This window comes from Myotis yumanensis, unplaced genomic scaffold (genome assembly GCF_028538775.1).
Source record: "Myotis yumanensis isolate MYYU_CA2020_CCGP unplaced genomic scaffold, mMyoYum1.0.hap1 SCAF_10, whole genome shotgun sequence".
Lineage (NCBI taxonomy): Eukaryota > Metazoa > Chordata > Mammalia > Chiroptera > Vespertilionidae > Myotis > Myotis yumanensis.
In genome coordinates, this window is record NW_027223761.1 from 76,012,470 (window position 1) to 76,036,087 (window position 23,618).

At 37.0% G+C, this 23,618-nt stretch overlaps 1 protein-coding gene across 4 annotated transcripts in view; it reads right to left on the reverse strand.

Annotated features, from left to right (window-relative positions):
• Positions 1-22,651, reverse strand: part of DYNC2H1 (dynein cytoplasmic 2 heavy chain 1) — a 297,101-nt gene extending 274,450 nt beyond the window's left edge. For all 4 annotated transcript variants that reach the window (XM_070426022.1, XM_070426020.1, XM_070426023.1 and 1 more), the window contains exons 1-13: positions 22,445-22,651; positions 21,626-21,796; positions 21,107-21,242; positions 20,064-20,182; positions 18,710-18,854; positions 17,749-17,981; positions 13,445-13,573; positions 13,228-13,341; positions 12,998-13,109; positions 12,655-12,779; positions 11,445-11,620; positions 3,026-3,221; positions 422-517 (exon numbers count right to left, since the gene is read on the reverse strand). In XM_070426022.1, the coding sequence (XP_070282123.1) occupies positions 422-517; positions 3,026-3,221; positions 11,445-11,620; positions 12,655-12,779; positions 12,998-13,109; positions 13,228-13,341; positions 13,445-13,573; positions 17,749-17,981; positions 18,710-18,854; positions 20,064-20,182; positions 21,107-21,242; positions 21,626-21,796; positions 22,445-22,639 (1,947 nt within the window). In that variant the 5' untranslated portion in view covers positions 22,640-22,651. The remainder of the gene's footprint in view (positions 1-421; positions 518-3,025; positions 3,222-11,444; positions 11,621-12,654; positions 12,780-12,997; positions 13,110-13,227; positions 13,342-13,444; positions 13,574-17,748; positions 17,982-18,709; positions 18,855-20,063; positions 20,183-21,106; positions 21,243-21,625; positions 21,797-22,444) is intronic.
• Between the last annotated feature and the right edge of the window lie 967 nt (positions 22,652-23,618).

The following is a 23,618-nucleotide window of genomic DNA, read 5'->3' on the forward strand; positions in this document are numbered from 1 at the left end:
TTGCAAAAAAATGTTACCTGTTAAAAGTGAAGGAAATCATTGGAGAGCAAAATAAAGCCTTAGATCACCCTAGTTGGTTTGACTTAGTGGATAGAGCATTGGCCTGCAGACTGAAGTGTCCTGGGTTCGATTATGGTCAAGGGCATGTACCTCAGTGCAGGTTCCATCCTGACTGGGGCGAGTGCAGGAGGCAACGAATCGATGTGTCTCTCTCACATTGATGTTTCTCTTCCTCTATCTCTCCCTCTCCCTTCAACTTTCTCTAAAAATCAATGGAAAAATATCCTCAGGTGAGGATTATAAAAATAAAAAGCCTTAGATCAATGGCTATTTTGAGCTTAAGGATATACTAAAAAATCTAAGAAATAAGAAATACTTCACATGTAAAAACTAATTATAAAAACATAAAAAGTCCATTTACCTTAATTATCTGTTCAAATGCTAAGGCAGATTGTAACATCATTGGTCTCTGACTCTGAATCATCTGCTGATCGATAGAATTGTAAAAATGTGCCACCTACAAAGTAAAAGTCCAATTAGCAAAAGTCAGTAATAAATAGTGTACTTAATTTTTAATTTTTCTTCATTTTCCGTAGTCTGAATGGAAATAATAATTTTTCTCAATTCTAGGATTTAAAAAATAGACTTTTTTCATCTCCATTATTGTATTTATGCATGTATTATTATACACAACGAGCAAATATGTGTTGACCTCCTATAATTTGCCAAGGCGTGTCCTGGGGGCTAATTAAACAAAGATTATAAAACCTAGTCCCTGGACTCAAAAAGTACAGTCTCACAGAGAACACAGAGGAAACCAGAAAAGCATGGTAAGTGCTAAAAAAAAAAAACCCAACCTGAACTCTTAATCCTTGCAACTCTCCAAACCTGCTCCTTCCTTTTCTAGTAAATAACACAATGATTTATACATTTCTTAGACCAAAAAAAGTATATATTTGCATTGTCCTTACTCTTCTCTCACATCCCACATTAGTGAAGTCTATTGACTACATACTTTGATAATTCATATTGAATCCAACTTCTTCACCCACCTCAATCAATCCCATCCCACTCCAAGCACCCTCATCTCTTGGCAAGACCAGTGAAGCAGTCTCCTAACTGGTCAATTTCCCAGTAGGGCCTCCTATTGTCTATGCAAAGTCTCCAAATCAACCAGAGTGGTCCTATCTTAAATATAAATCAGAAACCTTTTGCAAACTCAAAACCTTCCACTGACTTCCCAATATATCTGAGAAAAAGTCCCCAATCAGGAAAACTGGAAGCAACAGAGCATATACTATTACAACAACCTGGAAATTCTATTATCTATCCAACATCCTACTACTCTACTCTAGCTAAATGTCTACTCATAAGTAAAGGTATACATAAATAGATTTTCCCAGTTGTTCTTCCAGGGGTAAATACAAATACTATATAATCATTCATTCATCTTTTGAGCTCCTATTGTGTTAAGCTAAATACTTAGGATACAAAAGTGAACAAGACTCTCTGCTTTTGGATATGTAGTCCCTCTCTGAAATGATCACCCACCTCAACCCCTTGTGCTCTTAATAAAACATATACTATATACTCTTCCAGACTCACATCAAACACCATTCATTCCTCTGTAAAAATTTATCTGATACTATCTCTACCTCTACCCAGAAAAATAACTGAAAACTACTACCTCTCTGCTCTCACCGGACCTTGTAAACATCTATAATATAGTACTCATAATATATTAAATACTGTATTGATATGTTCACATATCTGCCATCACTCTATGAACTGTACTGCAATACATACAGGCTTTGGAGTCAGAGAGACTTGGTATCAAATCCCAGCTTCATAACTTGTTCGCTGTGTGGCACTGGAAAGCCTGTTACAAATCTGATCCCAATTAGACCAGTCAGGAGATTAATATAAATAAGGCATCTACCAGAAGGTTAGTATTTAATGACAACTCAATGTTTAGTTTGCTCTCTCCCACTAGACCAGTGGTTCTCAACCATATTTGATTTGCACCTAAGGCTACATTTGCCAATGCCTGGAGCTATCTTTTATTGTTAGGACTATGCTCATGCTACTGGCCAGAGATGCTGCTAAAAACATCTTATAACGCACAAGATGTCAGCAGTTGAGAAACCCTGCACTAGTTTATGACAGTAATACGTTCATTCTTTTATCCTCACTGCAGTGTGACTTGGGGTACAGGTGCTCAATTAATCTTTGTTGAAGAAAAGAATAAGTGAGAGACCAAATACACAAGATACTGTCCCTGGCTTCTAAATCCTAATAATCAAGTGAGAGAGAAATTTTTTAAAAAAAACAAAAAGTGATTTGCACACTGCACAAAGAATAAGGGACAATCAACTAAAAAAAGACACAACAAAGAGAGTGAGTTTTTAGTTGACGATTAAGGGAAGACTTTGAGTTTTCTAATCAGATATCAGTGCATGGAGCCACGTTCAAGTTTCATATAATCATGAACCAGTGCAATATGAGGGGAAAGTATAGTAGTGAAGGTCACAACCAAGAAGGTTAGTACATAATTAAGAAGGGCCTTGTATACTGTGCCAAGGACATAGTCAATAAGGTGATAATAGTTGGTTTTAAACTGGTACATGATATGACGGTAATGAGCTGAACAGGTAGACTGAGGAAATAACCAAGAACAGAGACCAGTCCATCAGCCTGGTAATTCTCTAAGAACCTGCCCCTTGAAAGCAGGCAGAGGACCCCCTTTAATTAGAAGGTTCTTTAAGACCCATGCAAGTAACATGATAGAAAGATGAACAACAGAGACTATAATATTCTATTTTTCTGAAAGCTTATAAAATGAAAAGCAACAATACCTTAAATTATTAAATGCCTATAGCATTTACAAAGCAAATTGTGTAGCAAATCAATTTCACAAGAGCTAATGGTGTCATTCTACTAGCCTAAAAAAATAAAAAAGTAGAAAACAAATATCCAAATATAATGAACTCAGAATAGCCGTGTTTTCAAATACATAATTTCATACTTGTTTAAGAATAATTGCTTGCTTGCAGAATTTCTGTGCAATGTTTGCAACTTGCTGTATTTTGGCAGGAATAACAAAGCCAAGTGCAGAAAGCTGACGAACTTCTCTCAGAAGAATCACCAACCGATCTGAATAATACACTTTTAATGATCCATCATTAGAATCCAATTCCATAATTCTACTGTTAGCCTCAATACTACAAAACAAAATGAATGACTTTTTAAGTTTCATGTTCTCACTCTTCTGATTGATATATTTATAAAGTTAATTCAAGGTAAAAAAAAATTTTTAATTATAGTTTCAACTTTTCTTTTTTTACATAGTATCTCACAATTCAGATCTTGATAATAAACTGTAATAACTAAAATATAACAATATATTTCAACCAAGCACTTTTGAATTCAGAAAAATCAATCTCTCAACTTTCAACTAAGATTCAAAACTGACATATATACCATGAAGAAAAAAGGTTTTGATTCATTTTCTAAAAGTTTTTTTTTTACTCCTCTTATTGGTTCTTTAATACTTTTTATTAGTATTATTACAGAGAGAGAGAGGGAGAGAGAGATAGAAACATCAATGATGAGAGAGAATCATTGATTGACTGCCTCTTGCATGCCCCACACTGGGGATCGAGCCGGCAACCCAGGCATGTGCTGTGACAGGGAACTGAACCGTGAAATCCTGGTTCATAGGTCGACACTCAACCACTGAGCCATGCCAGCCAGGCAGTTCTTTAATACTTTTATTAAAGGATCAATTAGGAGTAGAGATAACCCAATGTTTCACTTCTCTACTCTTGGTTTTACTATCTAAGGACTGCCCTTTCTTTATGTTTCTTGTAAAGGATATAATTGCAAATTTTACACTGGGACACTCAAATCAGCAACAATTGTAAAAAGTAAGCAGAGCTAAATTAAGCATAAAGTATTATATTTTCATGACCTTTCTTTCAGGATCAGGTTTATATAATGCTCATTTTAAGTCACTTCCACAATTAAGAGATCTTTCAGGATTAAGAAAGGAAGCTACTAAAAAGCAAAGAACAAATCTAGTCAGCCTATTTAATAACACATAAAACAGGGCATACTTTAAAATGAATTAAAATTATTTAGCCAAAACTTTTCTATGTGAACATCGAGCCTGTAAGAAAATTATTATGGTGGTCCTTTTTGCTTTTATTATCATCTAATCTTCAAAATTAGGTTCCACATACCAGGATATCCTAAAATATGTTCCAAAACACACTGACTCTCTGGGATAATAATGAGTTTTACAAAAAAAAAAGTGGAAGTCAGGGTATTTCATTGTCAAATGGGAAACAAATACTGGGTTGAACAAAGTTACACAGGCTCTTCCCAGCAGGTGTCGGTCCTTTGGTATAGGATGGATCTCCACTGGAGCCATAGTGAAAAAAGTGTGCATATATTCCAAAATTAGCTAACTGAAGAAATCTTCCTTCGTTTTTTGGCCTGGAACATCTCTCCTATTTTAGGTTCAGAATAGAAAGGAGAAAAGTTAAATGACGTGAAGTAATAATCATTATGCCCTAGCACCTTTTAGTTCTTCTATTCTTCCTCCAACACCAAAATCCAAGATAAAAGGGAAAAAAGTATTTATTCAGTTTAAGAAGCTATCACTTATGGCCTAGTTGTCCTTAGCAATATAGGGAAAATAAATGGAGTTTCATATTATAAAGTTACTTTTAGAAAGTAACAAGTTTCTAAAAATTAAAATATGACAAGTTTCTAAAAATATAAACAATTATATTCTTGGAAAGTGTACCAGGACAAAGAAACAATGGTTTTTCTAGACCATCCTTTTTTTTTTTCATTTTTAAATGTGTTTTTTACTATTGATAGTATTACAGATATCTCCTATTTTCCCCCACTTCCCCCCCTCCTCCCAGCGCCCACTCACCTCCCCAGGTCTTCATTACCTATTGCCCATACCCATGAGCTATGCATATAACTATATAAGTTCTCTGGTTTATGTCTTCTCGTCCCCCGAACCCCACATCGAAGTATGTCAGTCTGTTCCATGCCTCCATGTTTTGGATCTCATTTTGTTGCTCAATTCATTTTGTTCCACAAATAAGTAAGATCATGTGATATTTGTCTTTCTCAGTTTGGCTTATTCCACTTAGTATAATATTCTCCAAATGCATCCATGCTGTCCCAAAGGGAAAGAGATCCCTCTTTTTTACAGCTACATAGTATTCCATAGTGTAAATGTCCCACAACTTTTTTATCCATTCATCTACTGATGGGCACTTGGGCTGTTCCAAATCATGGCTATCTATCTATAATAATAAACGCGCAATATGCTAATTAGATCAGACAGCCAAACAACCTTCCAAACATCCTTCCGGAAGACCTTCCAGATGACCATCCCATGACCGCCCTGCAGAGGGAAGCCCAGGCCACCGGCTGGCAGGGCGATCAATTGAGGGGCTCCACAATCGCCCCAAAGAGGGAGGACTAGGCCACCAACTGGCATGCTACAGCGGCTGGGCAAGGCCTCCCTCTGCGGGGGCAATCTATCGCAAAGCCCCAGTCCGGTGGGCAGGGCCTACCTCTTTGGGGTGATCAATCTCAGGTCTCCTGGACTGTGAGAGGGCACAGGCTGGGCTGAGGTACCCCCTTCCAGTGCACAAATTTTGTGCACCAGGCCTCTAGTTATAAATAAAGCGGCTATGAACACAGGGGTGCATATATTCTTTCCCATTGGTATTTTGCGGTTTTTAGGATTTTTTCCAGAAGTGGGATGACTGGGTCAAATAGAAGTTCCATTTTTAATTTTATGAGGAAACTCCATACTGTTTTCCATAGTGGCTTGCACAAATCTGCATTCCCATCAGCAATGAACTAGTTAGTGTTCCCTTTTCTCCACATTCTTGCCAGCACTTGTTGTTTGTTGATTTTTTTATGACAGCCATTCTGACAGGTGTGAGGTGATATCTCATTGTGGTTTTAATTTGCATTTCTCTGATGATTAGTGACTTTGAGCAGTTTTTCATGTGTCTCTTGGCCATATGTATGACCTCTTTGGAAAAATGTCTATTCAGGTCTTCTGTCCATTTTTTAATTGGATTGTTTGTCTTCTTTTTGTTGAGTTGTATGAGTACTTTATATCTTTTGGATATTAACCTCTTATCAGATATATCATTGGTAAACATGCAGTGGAATTCCTTTTCAATTTGATGGTGGTTTCTTTTACTGGGAAGAAGCTTTTTATTTTGATGTAGTCCTATTTGTTTATTTTCTACTGTTTACTTTGCCCTAGGACAGTGATGGCGAACCTTTTGAGCTCGGCGTGTCAGCATTTTGAAAAACCCTAACTTAACTCTGGTGCCATGTCACATATAGAAATTTTTTTATATTTGCAACCATAGTAAAACAAAGATTTATATTTTTGATATTTATTTTATATATTTAAATGCCATTTAACAAAGAAAAATCTACCAAAAAATGAGTTCGCGTGTCACCTCTGACACGCGTGTCATAGGTTCGCCATCACTGCCCTAGGAGATGTATCCATAAACATACTACTATGTAAAGATGTCTGATATTTTACTGCCTATGTTTTCTCTTATTATTTCTATGGTTTCGTGACTTCCATTTAAGTCTTTTATCCACCTTGAGTTTATTCTTGTGAATAGTGTAAGTTGGTGGTCTAGTTTTGTCAATTTACATGTGTCTGTCAGGTTTTCCCATCACCATTTGTTGAAGACACTGTCTTTACCCCATTGTATGTTCTTGCCTCCTCTGTCAAATATTAATTGACTGTAATGATATAGGTCAATTTCTAGGATCTCTGTTCTGATCCATTGGTCTATATGCCTGTTCTCATGTCAGTACCAGGCTGTTTTGGTTATAATGGCTTTGTAGTAAAGCTTGGTATCTGGTATTGTGATCTCACCTACTTCATTCTTCTTTCTCAAGATTGCTGCAGCTATTCAGGTCTTTGATGGTTCCAAACAAATTTCTAGAGTACTTGTTCTAACTGTGTGAAGTATGCCATTGAAATTTTAATAGGGATTATGAATATTGTACCAGCCTTGCATCCCTGGAATAAATGCCACTTGATTATGATGTATGATCTTTTTAGCATATTACTGGATCCAATTTGGTGAGGATTTTAGCATCTGTGTTCATCAGGGATATTGGCCTGTAATTTTCTTTCTTTCTTGTGTCTTTATTTGGTTTTAGAATTAGGATAATGCTGGCTTCATAAAAAGAGCTTGGAAGTGTTCCTTCCTCTTGAATTTTTTGGAATAGTTTGAGGATATGTGTTAGTTCTTATTTGAATGTTTGGTAGAATTCACCCATAAATCCATCCAGTCCAGGGCTTTTGTTTGCTAGAAGTGTTTAAATTACTGCTTCAATTTCATCAGTTGTTACTTGCCTACTCAGGTTTTCTGATTCTACCTGATTGAGTTTTGGAAGATTGTATGTTTCAAGGAATTTGTCCATTTTACCCAGGTTTGTCAGTTTGTTGGCATATAGTTGTTCATAATATTTGCTTACAATCCTTTGTATTTCTGTGGTGTCCACTGCTATATCACCTCTTTCATCTCTGAGTTATTTGAATCCTCTCTGTTTCTTGTAGAGTCTGGCTAGGGTTTTATCAATCTTGTTTATCTTTTTAAAGAATCAGATCTTGGATTTATTGACCTTTTGTACTTTTTTTTTTTTTTTTTAGTCTCTATGCCATTTATTTCCACTCTGATCTTTATTATTTCCTTCTTTCTACTTCCTCTGGATTTTCTTGTTCTCTTTCTAATTCCTTTAGTTTTTGGGTAAGATGGTTTATTAGTCCTTTTTCTTGTTTCTTGAGGTAGGCCTATAGAGCTATGCACTTCCCTCTCACAACTGCTTTCACCGTGTCCCATAGGTTTTGGTTGGTTATGTGTTCATTTTCATTTGTTTCCAGGAAGTATTTAATTTCTTGCTTGATCTCATTGATAACCATATTCATTGTTTAATAACATGCTATTAGCTTCCATGTATTTGAGTGTTTTTGAGTATTTTATTATACTTCATTTCTAACTTCATGCCATTGTGATCTGAGAAGATGCTTGGTATTATATCAATCTTCTTGAATTTGTATAAACTTGTTTTGTGCCCTAGCATGTAGTCTATCTTTGAGAATGTTCCATGTGCACTTGAATATACATTGTTGCTTTGGGGTGAAATGTTCCATAAATATCAGTTAGATCCATCTGATCTAGTGTGTCACTTATGGCCTCTGTTTCCTTGTTAATTTTTTGTCTGAAAGATCTATCCCATAATCTCAGTAGGGTGTTAAACTCCCACACTACAACTGTATTGCTGTCAATCTCTCCCTTAAGGTCTATCAAGAGTTTTTTAATGTTCTTGGGTGCTCTTATATTGGGTGCATATATGTTTACAAGGGTTATATTTTCTTTTTGAATCAATCCCTTTACTATTATGAAGTGGCCTTCTTTGTCTCTTGTTATGGCCTTCATTTTGAAATCTTTTTTTGTCTAATATGAGTATTGCTACTCGATGTTTTTTTTTTTTTTCCTTTCCATTTGCCTGGAATATATTTTTCCATCCCTTCACTCTCAGTCTGTGTGTATCTTTTTTTCTGAGGTGGATCTCTTGTAGACACCATATATATGGGTCATGTTTCTTATCCAGTCACCCTATGTCTTTTGACTGGATCATTTAGTCCATTTACATTTAAAATTATTATAGATAGGTATTTGTTTATTGCATTTTTATTTTCTTTATGTCTATGATCCTCTCTCTCCTTTTCTTCTTCTTAAAACAATCCCTTTGACATTTCTTGCAATTCTGGTTTAGTGGTATTGTACTCCTTTAACCTCTTTTTGTCTGAAAAGCTTTTTATTTCACCTTCAATTTTAAATGACAGCCTCGCTGGATACAGTAGTCTTGGATCAGGACCTTGTTTTTCATTACTTCTAGTACTTCATGCCACTCCCTTCTGGCCTGGCCTGAAGTGTTTCTCTAGGGAAGTTAGTTGACATTTTAATGGGAACCCCTTTGTATGAATTTTCTCTCTCTCTCTCTCTCTCTCTCTCTCTCTCTCTCTCGGCCTTTAAGATTCTTTCTTTGTCTTTAACATTTGCCACTTTAATTGTGATGTGTCTAGATGTGGGTCTCTTTGGGTTCATCTTGATTGGGATGCTCTGTGCCTCCTGAACTTGTGTGGCATTTTCCTTCACCAGGTTGGGGAAGTTTTCTGTCATTATTTCTTTAAACAGGTTCTCTGATCCTTGCTCATCCTCTGCCTTTTCTAGTACTCCTATGATGTGAATGTTGTTATGTTTCATGCTGTCCCAGAGCTCCCTTAAGCTATCTTTCTACTTTTTAATCCTTTTTTCTATTTGCTGCTCTAATTGTGTATTTATTTCTACCTTGTCTTCCAAGTCACTAATTCGGTCCTCTGCTTCATCCAATCTACATTTAATTCCTTCCAGTGTGTTCATGTCAGATATAACATTCTTCATTTCTGTCTGGTTATTGTTAATGACCTCTATATCCTTTCCATGCTGTTGTAATTTGCACTAAATTCCTTTAGCACCTTTATAACTATTATTTTGAACTCTATTTCTAATAGGTTGCTTACCTCCATCTTATTTAATTCTTTTTCTGCACATTATTTCTCTCACTTGGAGGTTGTTTCTATGCCTCCCCTTATTAGCTATCTCTTTATATTTGCTTCTATGTTTTAGATAGAACTGCTATGCCTCCCAGTCGTTGTGGGATGGCCTTATGTAGAAGGTGTCTTGAAGTGTCCAGTGGTGTAGACTCTGTTCACCTGAGCTGGATGCTCTAGGAATGCCCCTTGTGTGCGTTGTTGGGTTCTCCTGTTATAATTGAGACCTAACTGTTGATGTCTCATTATGGGAGGGATCTCCCCTCTCACTTGCTGCCAGTGAGGTTCAACACCAATGTCTTCGTGCCACCTGTCCAGTGGTCAGGGACTCCTCAGCTCAGAGGCTGGGTCTGCCTTGAGTCTCATACCTTGATTGACCCTATTCTGGGTTGTACTTCCTTTCCCCCACAGAGCTGGTCACACAGGTGTCAGCTGCAAGCACTTGGGGCCCTGCTGGCTTTTGCCTTGCTGAACAGTCTGGGATGGTATCTGTGGGGTAACCCAAACTGCTGTTTCTAATTAGATCAGGCAAAGACTCAAAGCCTCCAGAGAACCACCTCTGCCTGCAGTCTGACTGGATTCAGTCTGAGTATCCTCAAGCAATGGTCCCCAGGTGGGGTAAGAGTTTTCCAACAGGGTGGGACAATTGCTTCTGCCAGGAGGCTAATTGCTATTCTCGGTCTCTTTATAGGCCTCAGAAACTCCACAGGGTGGGGCAGAGGATTATCCATAGTGTCTTTCCCCCAGGCAAAAACATCAGGATAGTACAGGTTTACCTGAGAAAAATGACCTCTGCAGCGTGAGGGAATGACTGAGCACAGGAAACCTGGGTGTCTGCCTTCCAAGCCCTATCCCCAGATCCCCCAACCCTGGCTTATATTTATACAGCTCGTCCACTCTGCCCACCCTTTGCCAAAACACAAGGTGAGTGGTTGCAGACAGAATTTTGTGTGTTGGCCCTTTAAGAGGGTGCCTGCATTTCCATCCCTCTATCCCTGGCAGAAAGCAACCCAGCTGTTTTTCACAGCCAGATGTTACGTGGACACCTTTCTCAGTTCTGGTCCTCTATGCTGGGGTGGGGGGGGGGGGGGGGGGGGCGGGGGGGGCCCAGCTTGAGGATTAAACCCCAGAGTTCTCAGTGGCAAACCCCAACAGCTGAGATCTCTCTCCGTACTTCAACTGCTGTCTGTGGGAGCCCATCCAGCCCTTTTGTACCTCTGCCCTTCCTACCAAGCTCTATGAGGTCTCTGCTTTCTGTCTATGGTTACCAGGGTTCTCTCCAGGTAGTCCTCAGTTCATTTTTCAGGATGGCTCTTCTGTATTTTTGCTGTATTTCCAATTTGGTCCTGGGAGCATGTCTATGAGCTTCCACTTACTCTGCCACCATTTTTAATCCCTTTAGGCCATCCATTTTAAACTCCCATTAGAAAAATTAGGTTGACCAATTAAATTACATCCAAAACATATATCAATACCATTAAAACAAACAATTTTAGAAGAAGGAAAGCCTAATTCCAAAAATGGAATCTGCAGTTCTGGGGAATAAACCTGAGAAACAAGGGGGAGGCAGTCAACTAACTACATCATAAAATTGCCAACCCTAATGACTGAAAGGTTGATAAACAAAACCTAACCAAAAAACGTAAAGGAGTAGCAGCAAGTGAGAAGAAAAAAGAGAGTAGAGATGATTAATTCCATCTTGCCACTGGACTAATAACATAAGAAAAAAGATTCTTGTGCAGATTTCACTGTTTAGTATATTTAAACTTACCACAAACCCGATCTAGAATCAGACAAACCAGACTGAATATCCCTGGACCAATCATCAAATTGTTCTTGTTCATACAGTTTAAACTGCTCTAAGAGATCTTCAGCACTTCGATGGAAAGATCGATATCCTGATGAGTCAGACAAAACAGCCTCTGCTATCTTGATGGTATCATCCACCTTAATAAGCCAAATTACAAGAATATTTATTATTTAAAATCTAACAAAATTAGCATAAAATAAGCCCCATTCTCTGATCTTAGAAATTATTTTCCCATTCATCTATAAATAGTATAATAGGAGATTTTCCAGTGAATATAAAAATATCAACCCCTAGTTTGCTCCTAAATTATACAACCTCAGGACAGCAAAACACAGAGGAGAATGCATACAAGGCATAATCTGAAGGTTAAAATAAGGGAAACTCCAAGAATTTTGCAATACTCCTCAATATATTAAATATCAGTTTGGGCCCTTTGCTAAATGCTCTGGTTAATATCTCAAACAATGATTAGTGCAATTTGAATGGCAATTTAAAGGAGAGACATTCCTTTCCTTCATAACTGTACAAAGAACAATGTAGCACCTCAGAAAGCTGACAGAAAATGAAGCAGCATCCAAGTAAAACATCAAAAATACAAGCTTGAATAAGTAAAAATCTCGAACATGTTAGCCTTAATAGTACCCTATAGCTGTGCTCTTCTCTTGAATATTTTTACAAAGACACTTACCTGGAAAACTGCAATTGGAATGAAAAATGGTTTGATAATTATCTCTATACAAGGAATGAGAAGAACCATTACAAACTCCTCAGCACACTTTTTTCAGAATTCTACTTTTCACATAAAAATTTAATGGATATACAAAGAAAAATAGAAAATGTCTTTTAATGTTTTCACTACAATTTTAGAGTGGTTTCTATATTAATTTAGCAGACTTTACAATTATTGTTCTTCAACTTTTATTAAAATAAATACCTTCATGCCCTGACTGGTTTGGCTCAGTGGATACAGCGTTGGCCTGTGGACTGAAGGGTCCCAGGTTCGATTCCAGTCAAGGGCATGTACCTTGGTTGCAGGCACATCCCCAGTAGGGGCTGTGCAGGAGGCAGCTGATCGATGTTTCTCTCTCATCGATGTTTCTAACTCTCTATCCCTCTCACTTCCTCTCTGTAAAAAATCAATAAAATATATTTTTAAAAAATAAATAAATACCTTCAGTTCCAACTGGCGAACCCAAACTATATTATTGACAACCTCTGAAAGGTTTTTGCCAGAAAGTGGTCCAGATGCATCACCAGGAATTCCTCGGCTCCGGTTCTCAAAATCTAATCGAAAATCTATAAAATTTAAATCAAATAAATGATTACACATATTTAGCAAAGATTTCCTAAAGGCTTTTGATGTTCCAAGAACTATGTCAAATACTGTAGATAGGAAAATAATAAGAGTTGGTCCCTTAATGCAGTCTTAATCCTAAATGGTTTACAACATAGAAAAAAGTGAGCTACAAAAATATTTTCTCCAGCAAACACTATATTTTCTGATAAACTTTTACCTTTAACTGAGTCCACAAGCCTTGCCAGTAAAGTTTCTCGTTCTAACATCAATTCTTTGCTTATAATTGGACGCTTCACCAACTCTTTGTATTTCAGAAATGCTTGAAGAAGCTAATATAAAATAAAATAAGTATATGTTTATCCCAAGTGCATTAACTTGGTATATACATATATATCTCCTAAAATAGCATAAAGAAAGTATTAAATTTTAAATATTTCAGTATTTTACCTGTTGTGGACTATCTTGAATTTCTGAAATATAATTTTTCAATTTTCCTGCTATTTTTCGTTCCACAGGTATAATAATTTTTTCATATTGAGACACTGCAGCTTTCCACAAAGGCTAAACAAATTGTCAATATTGTTAGACATTAATATCTAAAAAATCTGCCTTTAAAAAGAACAACACAAACAGGAAATTATATTTAGAAACATATATATTCAACCTCAGTATATGGATTATATTGCACTGGATTCAGGCCAGTAAAAGGTTCAAATACTCGAGCCAGGATTTTCTCTTCACTAGCAGGTAAAAAATAGAGAAGCTTCTCATGAATTGTTCTAACATCCAAGACCTAAAACAAATATTAAAAAAACAAATTTATTTAAATAAGTAAATCTGCACAAATAGGTCTAAAACTTAAAGATACTGAGCAAAAATTTCTTTACCTAGGTCCTGAAATGAAAACTGAAACTGTAATTTTGAGAATTACTCCTCATCAATATTCAAAGTGATGCGCAAAGACACACTGTAACAACACATCAATCAGTGTGCTCAAATCTAGTGAAAAATATGACATCTAAATATTTTTAAATGTGCTTAAAGCTCATTTATATTATAGCTCCTCTCCTTATCATAGTACTTCTGACAGTCATAATTCTGCATTAAATTGCAATTCTGATGATGAAACAATATTAACAATTCTATTATGTATCATTTACAAACTACAGGAAAACAAATTATTATATTTTGTATCTAAAATTTTCCCAATAATCAAAAGGTAATCAAAAAGGTTAAGTAAAAACACTATAATCTTCCATTTGAGTAGGAAATATCTGTACAAACTCATGATTTATTTTTATCTTGCTAAACACAAAACACAAATTTAACAAGCCTTCCAACAGAAAAGGCCTAAAAGCATTGATAACTAAGTAAAATTTAACACTTCCTCAACCAGATTTTTGTTGCTCAATACCATTTTCTACTAAAAAGAGCCAGGCTCCTGGGAAAAATTACTAACTCCAGGTATGAGATAGAAAACATAAAAGATGGGCTGGTACATTTTGGGGGGCTTAAAAGTAAGGAAATTGTCAAAGAAACACTGGATTCATGAAAAAATGATACAAGAGCCAACTTACAGGGAGCACTCACTGCCCACACATAAAACAATGTAAATAAAATAATGATAACTATAATGGATGGAAACATAAAATATAACAACTCATGGGTTCATAATAATTCTTCTAAAAAACATTTCACTGATTACCAATGGAACTTACTATGATACTAACTTACTTATTCATTGTTTTTAAAAAGTGATAAAAGAAGTAATTGTCTACCGCTATTCCTACACACACTTCATTTCACAGTAACTAATAAACTAATGAGGAAAAAGTTCTTCCACCATCACTAACAAATGTAGAAAGAACAACAGAATTAGAAAGTCCCCATTTTGGGAGACCAAGATGGCGGCGTAGGTAAACACCGGAGACCGCTGCCGCAAACAACCATTTCAAAAATACAACTAAAAGACTGAACGGACATCACCCAGAACCACAGGAAGGCTGGCTGAAGAGAGACTCTACAACTAGAAGGAAAGAGAACAGCAAATCGAGGCTCAGAGGCGGCGCAGTGTGGAAAATACAAAGGTACCGAGGTGCGCGCGCAAAGCGGGCTGGTGGCTGAGGGCGCGGTTGTCGTTTTCTGCCGGGAGTGAGTCTCAGACTCTGGGCTCCAGATCCGGGCGAGTCTCTAGGGACCCAGACTCAAACGGGAGAAGCGGGATTATCCGGCAGCAGTTGGGACCTGAGGGCAGCTTTCTCTCCGAGGTTTGCAGCGGCTGCCGGGGTTCTGAGAAGCAGAGCCTCTGGGAACGGGACTGAGCGTGGCCATAACTGCTCCCTCCGCCCGCCCTGTTGATCCCGCCCCGCCCAAACCCTGCGCACAGCCATTTGCCGATCACCTCAGGCAAAGGCTGGATTAGCGCCGCCCCAGAAGGCAGACGTTTTCCACACAGCTGATTTCCACAGCCAGCCGGCCTGGTGGTCAAACCCCTCTAGTGTTAACTACAACAATTAAGGCTTGGCTAGAACAAGACTGCGCACAGAGACCACAAGGGGGTGCACCAAGAAAGCATAAAAGATGCGGAGACAAAAAAACATGACAGAAATGGAGGATATGGAGCTAAGAATCGCAATTTTGAGGGCTTGCCATAAATTTGTGCAGAGCCTCACGAAAACTAATGAGACCCTCGATGCTACGATAAAGAAATTAGAAAGTAAGCATACACGGACTGAAATAAAGAATATTATACCCAATAGCAGACCAGAGGAGTACAATAATCAAACCAAAGATTCGACAAAAAACACCCAATTGGAAAAGCAAAATGAAAAAAGAATCCGAAAGTGTGAAGATAGTGTAAGGAGCCTCTGGGACAGCTTTAAGCGGTCTAATATCAGAGTCATTGGAGTGCCAGAAGATGAGAGACAGCAAGATATTGAAAACCTATTTCAAGAAATAATGGCAGAAAACTTCCCCCACCTGGTGAAAGAAATGGACTTACAGGTCCAAGAAGCGCAGAGAACCCCAAACAAAAGGAATCCAAAGAGGACCACACCAAGACACATCATCATTAAAATGCCAAGAGCAAAAGACAAAGAGAAAATCTTAAAAGCAGCAAGAGAAAGAGGCTCAATTACCTACAAGGGAATACCCATACGACTGTCAGCTGATTTCTCAACAGAAACTTTGCAGGCCAGAAGGGAATGGCAAGAAATATTCAAAGTGCTGAATACCAAGAACCTACAACCAAGATTACTTTATCCAGCAAAGCTATCATTCAGAATTGAAGGTCAGATAAAGAGCTTCACAGATAAGGAAAAGCTAAAGGAGTTCATCACCGCCAAACCAGTATTATATGAAATGCTGAAAGGTATCCTTTAAGAAGAGGAAGAAGAAGAAAAAGGTAAAGATACAAATTATGAACAACAAACATGCATCTATCAACAAATGAATCTAAGAATCAAGTGAATAAATAACCTGATGTACAGAATGAACTGGTGATTATAATAGAATCAGGGACATAGAAAGGGAATAGACTGACTATTCTTGGGGGAAAAAGGGGTGTGGGAGATGCGGGAAGTGACTGGACAAAAATCATGCACCTATGGATGAACACAGTGGGTGGGGAGTGAGGGTGGAGGGTGGGGTGGGAGCTGGAAGGAGGGGAGTTATGGGGGGAAAAAAGAGGAACAAATGTAATAATCTGAACAATAAAGATTTAATTTAAAAAAAAAAAAAAAAAAAAAAGAAAGTCCCCATTTTATATTTCCTCGTAATCATTAATGGCTGCTAAAATCATTAAGAAAAGAATGGAGAGCATTATAACAGATGGGTCAGGCTAAACATACCTGAACCCACATATCAAACTAAAAGTTGGAAAGTACCTGTAAAGCAGCTGAGACAATCAGAAAAATTGAACACTGGTTAGATATAAAATAATGTTAGGAAATTGTTATAATTTTGGTGGATGTGATAGTGGTATTGTGATAGGGATATTAAGGATGAAAGTATATGATTTCTTGAAATGGATTTAAAAATACTCTAGAAAAAAAATAAAAGGAAGGCAGGGTAGACAAAGATGAATAAGAACTAAATAATGTCAAAGGCTGTTGAAATTGAGCAGTGGGTACATTGGTATTCATTATACTATTTTACTTTTAAATATGTTTTAAGTTTTTCATGGTGAAAAAGGTTTTTAAAAATCCCCAAAGAACTATGGTTCCCATAAGCAGAAAAGAAAAAAGTCAGCTTTGCAATTTTTTCATATTCTCATTTTGCCTATCCCTTCAAGCTAAATATATGTCCTATGCTGAAATTCAGAAGTAATGAAAATTAAGCAGCTATTTCAAATATTTCCACTGAGTAACCCCCTAAAAAAAGCTGTACTGCTTATAAACAATTTCAATAGCCAAGGGAATATCTGATAGCTTACATATATGGACAAGTGGGCTGATTATCTTTTTTATAACAAAGAACAAAAAAAAAACCCAGAAATTCACAATTTACAAGTTGAGCACTCACCAAAGAAAAAGAAAGGCGGTGGAAACCAGCACTATCACACCAGATGACTGTCATAATCTATTTCACATGAACTTTAACCCTATTCTCTCCCCAAAATATAGAGTTTCTATCAGATGTAGTGCTTATAAGTTATAAAATACATTCATAAACACGTGAGGACCTACTTCACACTTAAAGAAAGAAGCCAAGCCCTGGCTGGTGCGCTCAGTGGTTAGAGTGCCAGCCTGGGAACAGAAGAGTCTCAGATTCCATTTCCAGTCAAAGGCAAGTACCTGGGTTACAGGCTCAATATTGGCGGAAGGAACCAATGGAGGTGTCTCTCTCACATCAATGTTTCTCTCTCTCTCTCCCCGCCCCCCTTCCACTTTCTCTGAAAATCAATGGAAAAAATATCCTCAGTGAGAATTAACAACAAAAAAGACAAAGAGCCAAATAATCAAATGATACCTCTTCAAGGCGTTTGCCAAGTTTGTCAAGTGTTTCAGGGAAATATTTTTCATTTTTCCATGGATGAGGAACATAGCGCTGCCACACCTGACCTGTTAGATGATTACAGGCCATCACCCACTGTTCACAAATTGAAATACCAGCTTTCAGATTTTCTTTCACAAGATAATAAGGATCTTCCCATAGATTCAAAGTTCCCAACTTTCTCTGAACAAATCTTCCAAATGAACCACCTAATAAAACAGAAAGCAAGCTTCTTAATGGAAATGTCTTTTTACAAAATAATTATAGAATACATAACTACAACAAAATTAACATACAAATTAGTAAACTAAGGTTCTATGAAATACCACAATGCGCACCCTTAGACTAGCACTGTCAATAACAAATATTTAAAAAAAAAAACAAGTATTTTTGCATCCTGCAATATATCATGTACATCTTTAAAATGTAGAAATATATATACATTTTTTTTAAGGCTGCAGAGCCTACCATATGGATATAGCATGATGTAACTAATTCTCAATTGTTATTTGTTACAAACAATGCTACAATAAATATCCTTATGTACTTGTCTTATATTTTCTCAGGATAATAATGAGAAGGACATTTTCTGAGTCAAACATATTTGCACTTTTAATATTGACAGATAAGACAATGTAATATTAAAGAACTTTTTAGTTCATTACAAAATAAGTTCTAAATTAATACATGCATAGGGACTAAAAATATATGTAAATTCAGTTATATTAATGGTCAAAGAATTTGACCATAATTTAAATTCACCAACTATATACAAATATCTATTTAAATAATTATGTATCATTTGCTTTCAGAGTTACTTGAAGCAACAATTATTACTTTAAGAAGCATTTTTAGTAAGAACTTAAAAAAAAAGCAAAAACAGAAAACAAAATAAAACAGGCTTCCAAAATTGCAAAAGTTTATTCTTTACTGGTACCTATGATCTCTAAGAGATGTAACATTCGTGACTCAGGATAATGATCGTGCTCTGTTTGTCTCCACACATCATCAACAACATCCCGAGTAGTCTCTACCAAGTCAACGACTTCCAATAAGGATAGGCTGTCCAAGTTATAAAACTCCTAAAACCAAAATGCATTCATTTTTAAATATAACCATTTCTTTGCCTTGGGCAATATAGTCTAAACGTTCTGACTTTTTCAACTGCTACAACGCTAACATTTGCCATATTACTTTCTCCTTTTTCTATCAGATGATATATTGTTGTACAAATACTCTTTAAGTACCTTCAACAAACATAAATTTCATGAAAGCCAGAAAAAAAAATAAGAACTGCAAAAAAAAAATCTATTCATTTAATTTTAACTTTGGCCTAATTTTCTTTAACTTTGGATGCATTTATTTTATTTACCCAAATAAAAGTAGCCATTATGCCATATCTACAATACCCAATGTAGTTGGCATATCTCCATTCATTTACTGCATTGTATAATGTTACCAATAATACAAGGTTTATTGTTCTATATTTCATCACTGTTATAAAAAAAAGTTTGAAATTATTTCAAATACTTCATTAAAATATTTTTGAAATAATACTGGAAACAAATAGAAAGTTACTTTATTTTTTAAAGAATAGATTTTTTATAATCATAATTAAAATGGTCACTTATTTGATCTCTCTGTAGATACATCAAGGGATAATCAATCAAATAAGTAAAAAACTAAGGCTTTTTAAATTATAAGTTATTTCAAAATCCTAATCGGAATAAAGTGAACATTCTTTCAAAAGAACGTATATTACCTCCATATAGATAAACCTCTATTAGTGTTTTAAGTTTTTGTTTTTCCCTATCTACCTGCAGAAAAGTAATTACGTTTGAGAAAAATATTTACTAGAGATTACAATCTAACTTTTAAAACTTTTAGATTTTTTTTTAATGCTTTTATTGATTTCAGAGAGAGGAAGGGAGAGAGACAGACAGACAGAAACAGCAATATTGAGAGAGAATCATAGATCAGCTGCTTCCTGCATGCCCACTACCTGGGATCTAGTACATGACCAGGCAAATGCCCTGATCTGGAATAAAACCTGATCTCCTTGTTCATGGGTCAACGCTCAACCACTGAGCCACACCAACTGGGCAAAATGCTTAGATTTTTAGCTTGTACTCATATTAAATACACATCTTAAATAAACCTTGCTATTTATGAAGGATATATTTTGTTTGTAACCATTAAGTAATGATTTTAAAACAGATAAATTTATTAAACGTACAATTCTAAAGTACTTTTATCAAAAACCTAACAGATAATATATATGAATTACATACTCTTGAAATTGTTTCAAATAATTCTTTAAAATAACTGGCTCTTTCTTTACTAATCTGTTTATTTCCACGATGAGTTTGTTCTATCCAAAACTGGAACTCATCATTTGGTGTAAGAATACCTGAAAAAGTGAAATGGAAAAAATATATCAATTGAAAATGAAAAGCCAGAAAGTAATTTGGTTTATTCACAGATTTTAAATATTTCCTATATTCTTGAGGATGCATTGAAAAAAATATTTTGTAATTTCTATCAACAGAAAGTTCTTACTTGAATCCACCAGAAATAATAACAGCACCAAATTTATACTTCACATCAAGTTTATTGCTCAGAATGATTCCTGAATGCTTTTGTAAGCCAATCAGACCTATACTGTCAGTCTATTTACATCTATGAATTTGCTTCTCAAACACAAGGCTTTCCTAAATCTAATTCCAAAATCATTCATGCTACTGCATATTACCAACTGGAGATGATTATGATTTAATCAATCTTTGCAATTTAATTTCAAAATACAAGCAAATTAAAATAGTTTTACTTTTAAATGTGCTTTTAAACTTTCCAATGAACTAGATGATCTCTACTTGCCTAATCACATGCTGGAAATAAACGCACTATTCTTTCTGAGTCTGTGAAATTAAAAAAGCATTTAACTTACTAATTAAGCAATAAATACATTTTTCCAATATTTTAAAATAATGACTTATGTATGTCATATAAGTAATAATTTAACTATAGGCATAAAATTATAATTAGTTTCAGATAAAATACGTTCTAAAATAAAAGTCAATGGCTATTATCTTTACAAAGTATATAATTAGGGTCAATCCTCATTATTCAAGAATCAATTATATTTTCTATTTCTATGAATTGCACATTGTTAAAGATTACATTTTTGTCTTCTCCAAATCCATATAAATCTATTCACATAACAGACGCTCAGGCTCAGCGAAGACCCAAACTTGTGGAAATAAATCTCTGAAGAAATATATTAAGTTACTTATAAAACAATTGCTTTTTCTTTGATTAAGCTATCATTATATACCTCGTGTGTCATCTTCCTTAAATTTCATTTTTGATAAGTTAGTGTCTGATCTTCGTAGAACTATACCCAATCCATCTTCTAGTTCACTCAAAAGATTCTGAAGTTTGGGATCAAAGTCTCTACTCCATTCCTGATCCTAATAAAAACAGACAAGAGCAAACATTGATCAAAAGCTTGCCAATCAAATTGACTTCCTAAAACACTACCAAAGAACTAAGCCCACATATGCTTATTTCACTCAAAGCTTGACACCACCTCTGTCTCATTAGGGGAGAAAAAAAAGTCATAATGGCAACGTAAGAGCTTACGTGGATTGCATTTTATGCATTTCTCCAATTTTCATCAAAGCTTACTTTAAAACTTTTTTAATTAAAAGAATGTGCACTTTAATTTAAATATTAAAATACTAATGATATTAACAGCATATAAAGTAATACTTACATTTCTATTTATGAAAGTTTTATCAAAATCATCTAAGGTAAAAAAAAACAACAATGACTATATAGCTACTTTACTCACCTTTAACAACATTGGTGCAAATACCTGCCGTACTGCTTGATAAAGGGAATTTATAGGTGATTCTAACATAGATGAAACAAGAATGTTGTTATGTAGGTTCTGATCGGTAATCACTTCAGGTCTCAGCTTGAAAAACACCAGCACTTTATCCTTTGTGTCAGCAGAATCAATCTAAAGTGATAAATAAATGATTTTTAATGTTATCTTCATAAAAGTTAATTTTTAAAAGAAATGCTCCCTAAAATATTGTGTCCCTGTAATGTTATCCCTTGGGGAAATAATTATATAAACATAATGATATCGCATATTACAACCAATCTATCTCCGCTCCTTAAGAATAAGACCTGGGCTCTGCCCTGACCGCTGTGCTCAGTGGTTAAAGCCTCAGCCTGCACTCTGAGGGATCTCCGGTCGATTCCCGATCAAAGGCACGTACCTGGGTTCCAGGTTCAACCCCAGCCCCAGTTGAGGTGCATGCGGGAGGCAACCCATCAATGTGTCTCTCTGTGTGTATCTCCCCCTCCCTTCCAGTCTCACTATTAGACTGGGTGGCGGAGTGTCCTCGGGTGAGGATTAACAACAGAAAATGGAAACTTGGCAAATTGGATATCCATTCACTAACTTAAAAAAAAAAAAAAAAAGAATATAGTTGTTCTGTACGGGAAACCTCCTTTGGTCAGGTGGGATGCAAGCCGCTGGGATGCAAGCGTGGAGACAGCCTTTGGCTCCTGGAGACCAGGAAGGCTGGAGAGGGACCGGCGTCGCTGTGGGTCAGATGGGGGCGTGCAGGGGCTCAGGGCAGGGTGCAGGGAGCCGTACCGCGTTAGAAAAGGACATGCCGGCGTCGGAGCGCTGCACCCGGAGGAGCATCTGGTTCCCGTCGTCCAAGAAGTTGTTGATTTCAGGGCTGTGGTGCAGCAGCGGCTGGTCCCAGGGTCCCGAGTCCACTCCAAAGTAATTCTGGGTGGTGGTGAGGATGAAAAGCTTCCGGACGTCCTCGGCCCCGCCCGCCATCACTTGGCAGAAGGGGAGAGGGACGGGCGCACAGGAAAGAGAAGGAAGAAGAAACCTGCGCGAGGGAAGTGAGGAGCAAGGCTCTGCTCAAAGCCCGAGCCCGCGAGGGCCTGCAACGCTTCGCGGGAGCCCGAGCAGTCGCTATGGCGACGGAGCGCTGCGCGCCGCCGCGGGCGCGCAGGGACGTCCCCTCGGGCGCGCGCACGCCAGGCTCCTAGAGCCCATCGACCACTTCTGCGCGCCTCAGCTGCTCGCCGCAGTCATCGATCAGGAGGGATTCCAGCAAATTTGTGTCAGCTGGCAAAACCCGCCTTTGGTTCTTTCTCCGGGTTTCCCCTAACGCATTGTTAGGAAACGTACCTCTAGTGGTCAAGTGCTGCAGCGGGACCTGGCTTTGGGAGGGCTGGGTTCTAGGGCTGGGTTCCTCTCCGCCCGCACCCTGAACAAACCGCTCTCGGAGTCGGGTTGCACAACTGTAAAGTGGAACATACTGATACAGAATTTTTTGGACTGGAACCCGGATTCTTTGGCCGCCGGAGTGGAAGAATGAATCCACGGACAGAAGATGGAATAGCAAAGGTGGAAATTTATTAAAGAACAAGTACAGAGTCCCACCTTGAAGCATCCATCTTACATAAAAACTGCTGTTTGAAATTTTAACCCTACTATTTCTGGCTTCTGTAGTTGGTGTAGTTGGGCCTTGAGTGTTGTCCCATTGGTGGATGGAGTCTCCTCTCTAGGTGTCTGGTTATGTGGCTCTTTACCACGTTGACCGAACAGCACAAAATACAACCTGACAAGACACGAAAAAACGGCAGAAAACGTGAATGTACTCACAACACTGGTAATCCCAATAAAAGTGACCACCAGAGAATAGAGAATTAGGAGAGAGAAAACAGAGCAAAAATGATATTGAGAAAAGGGAAAGAGGTAACAGAGAAAAGAAAAAAGAAGGGGGGAAAGTGTTTTGTGGTGTCAC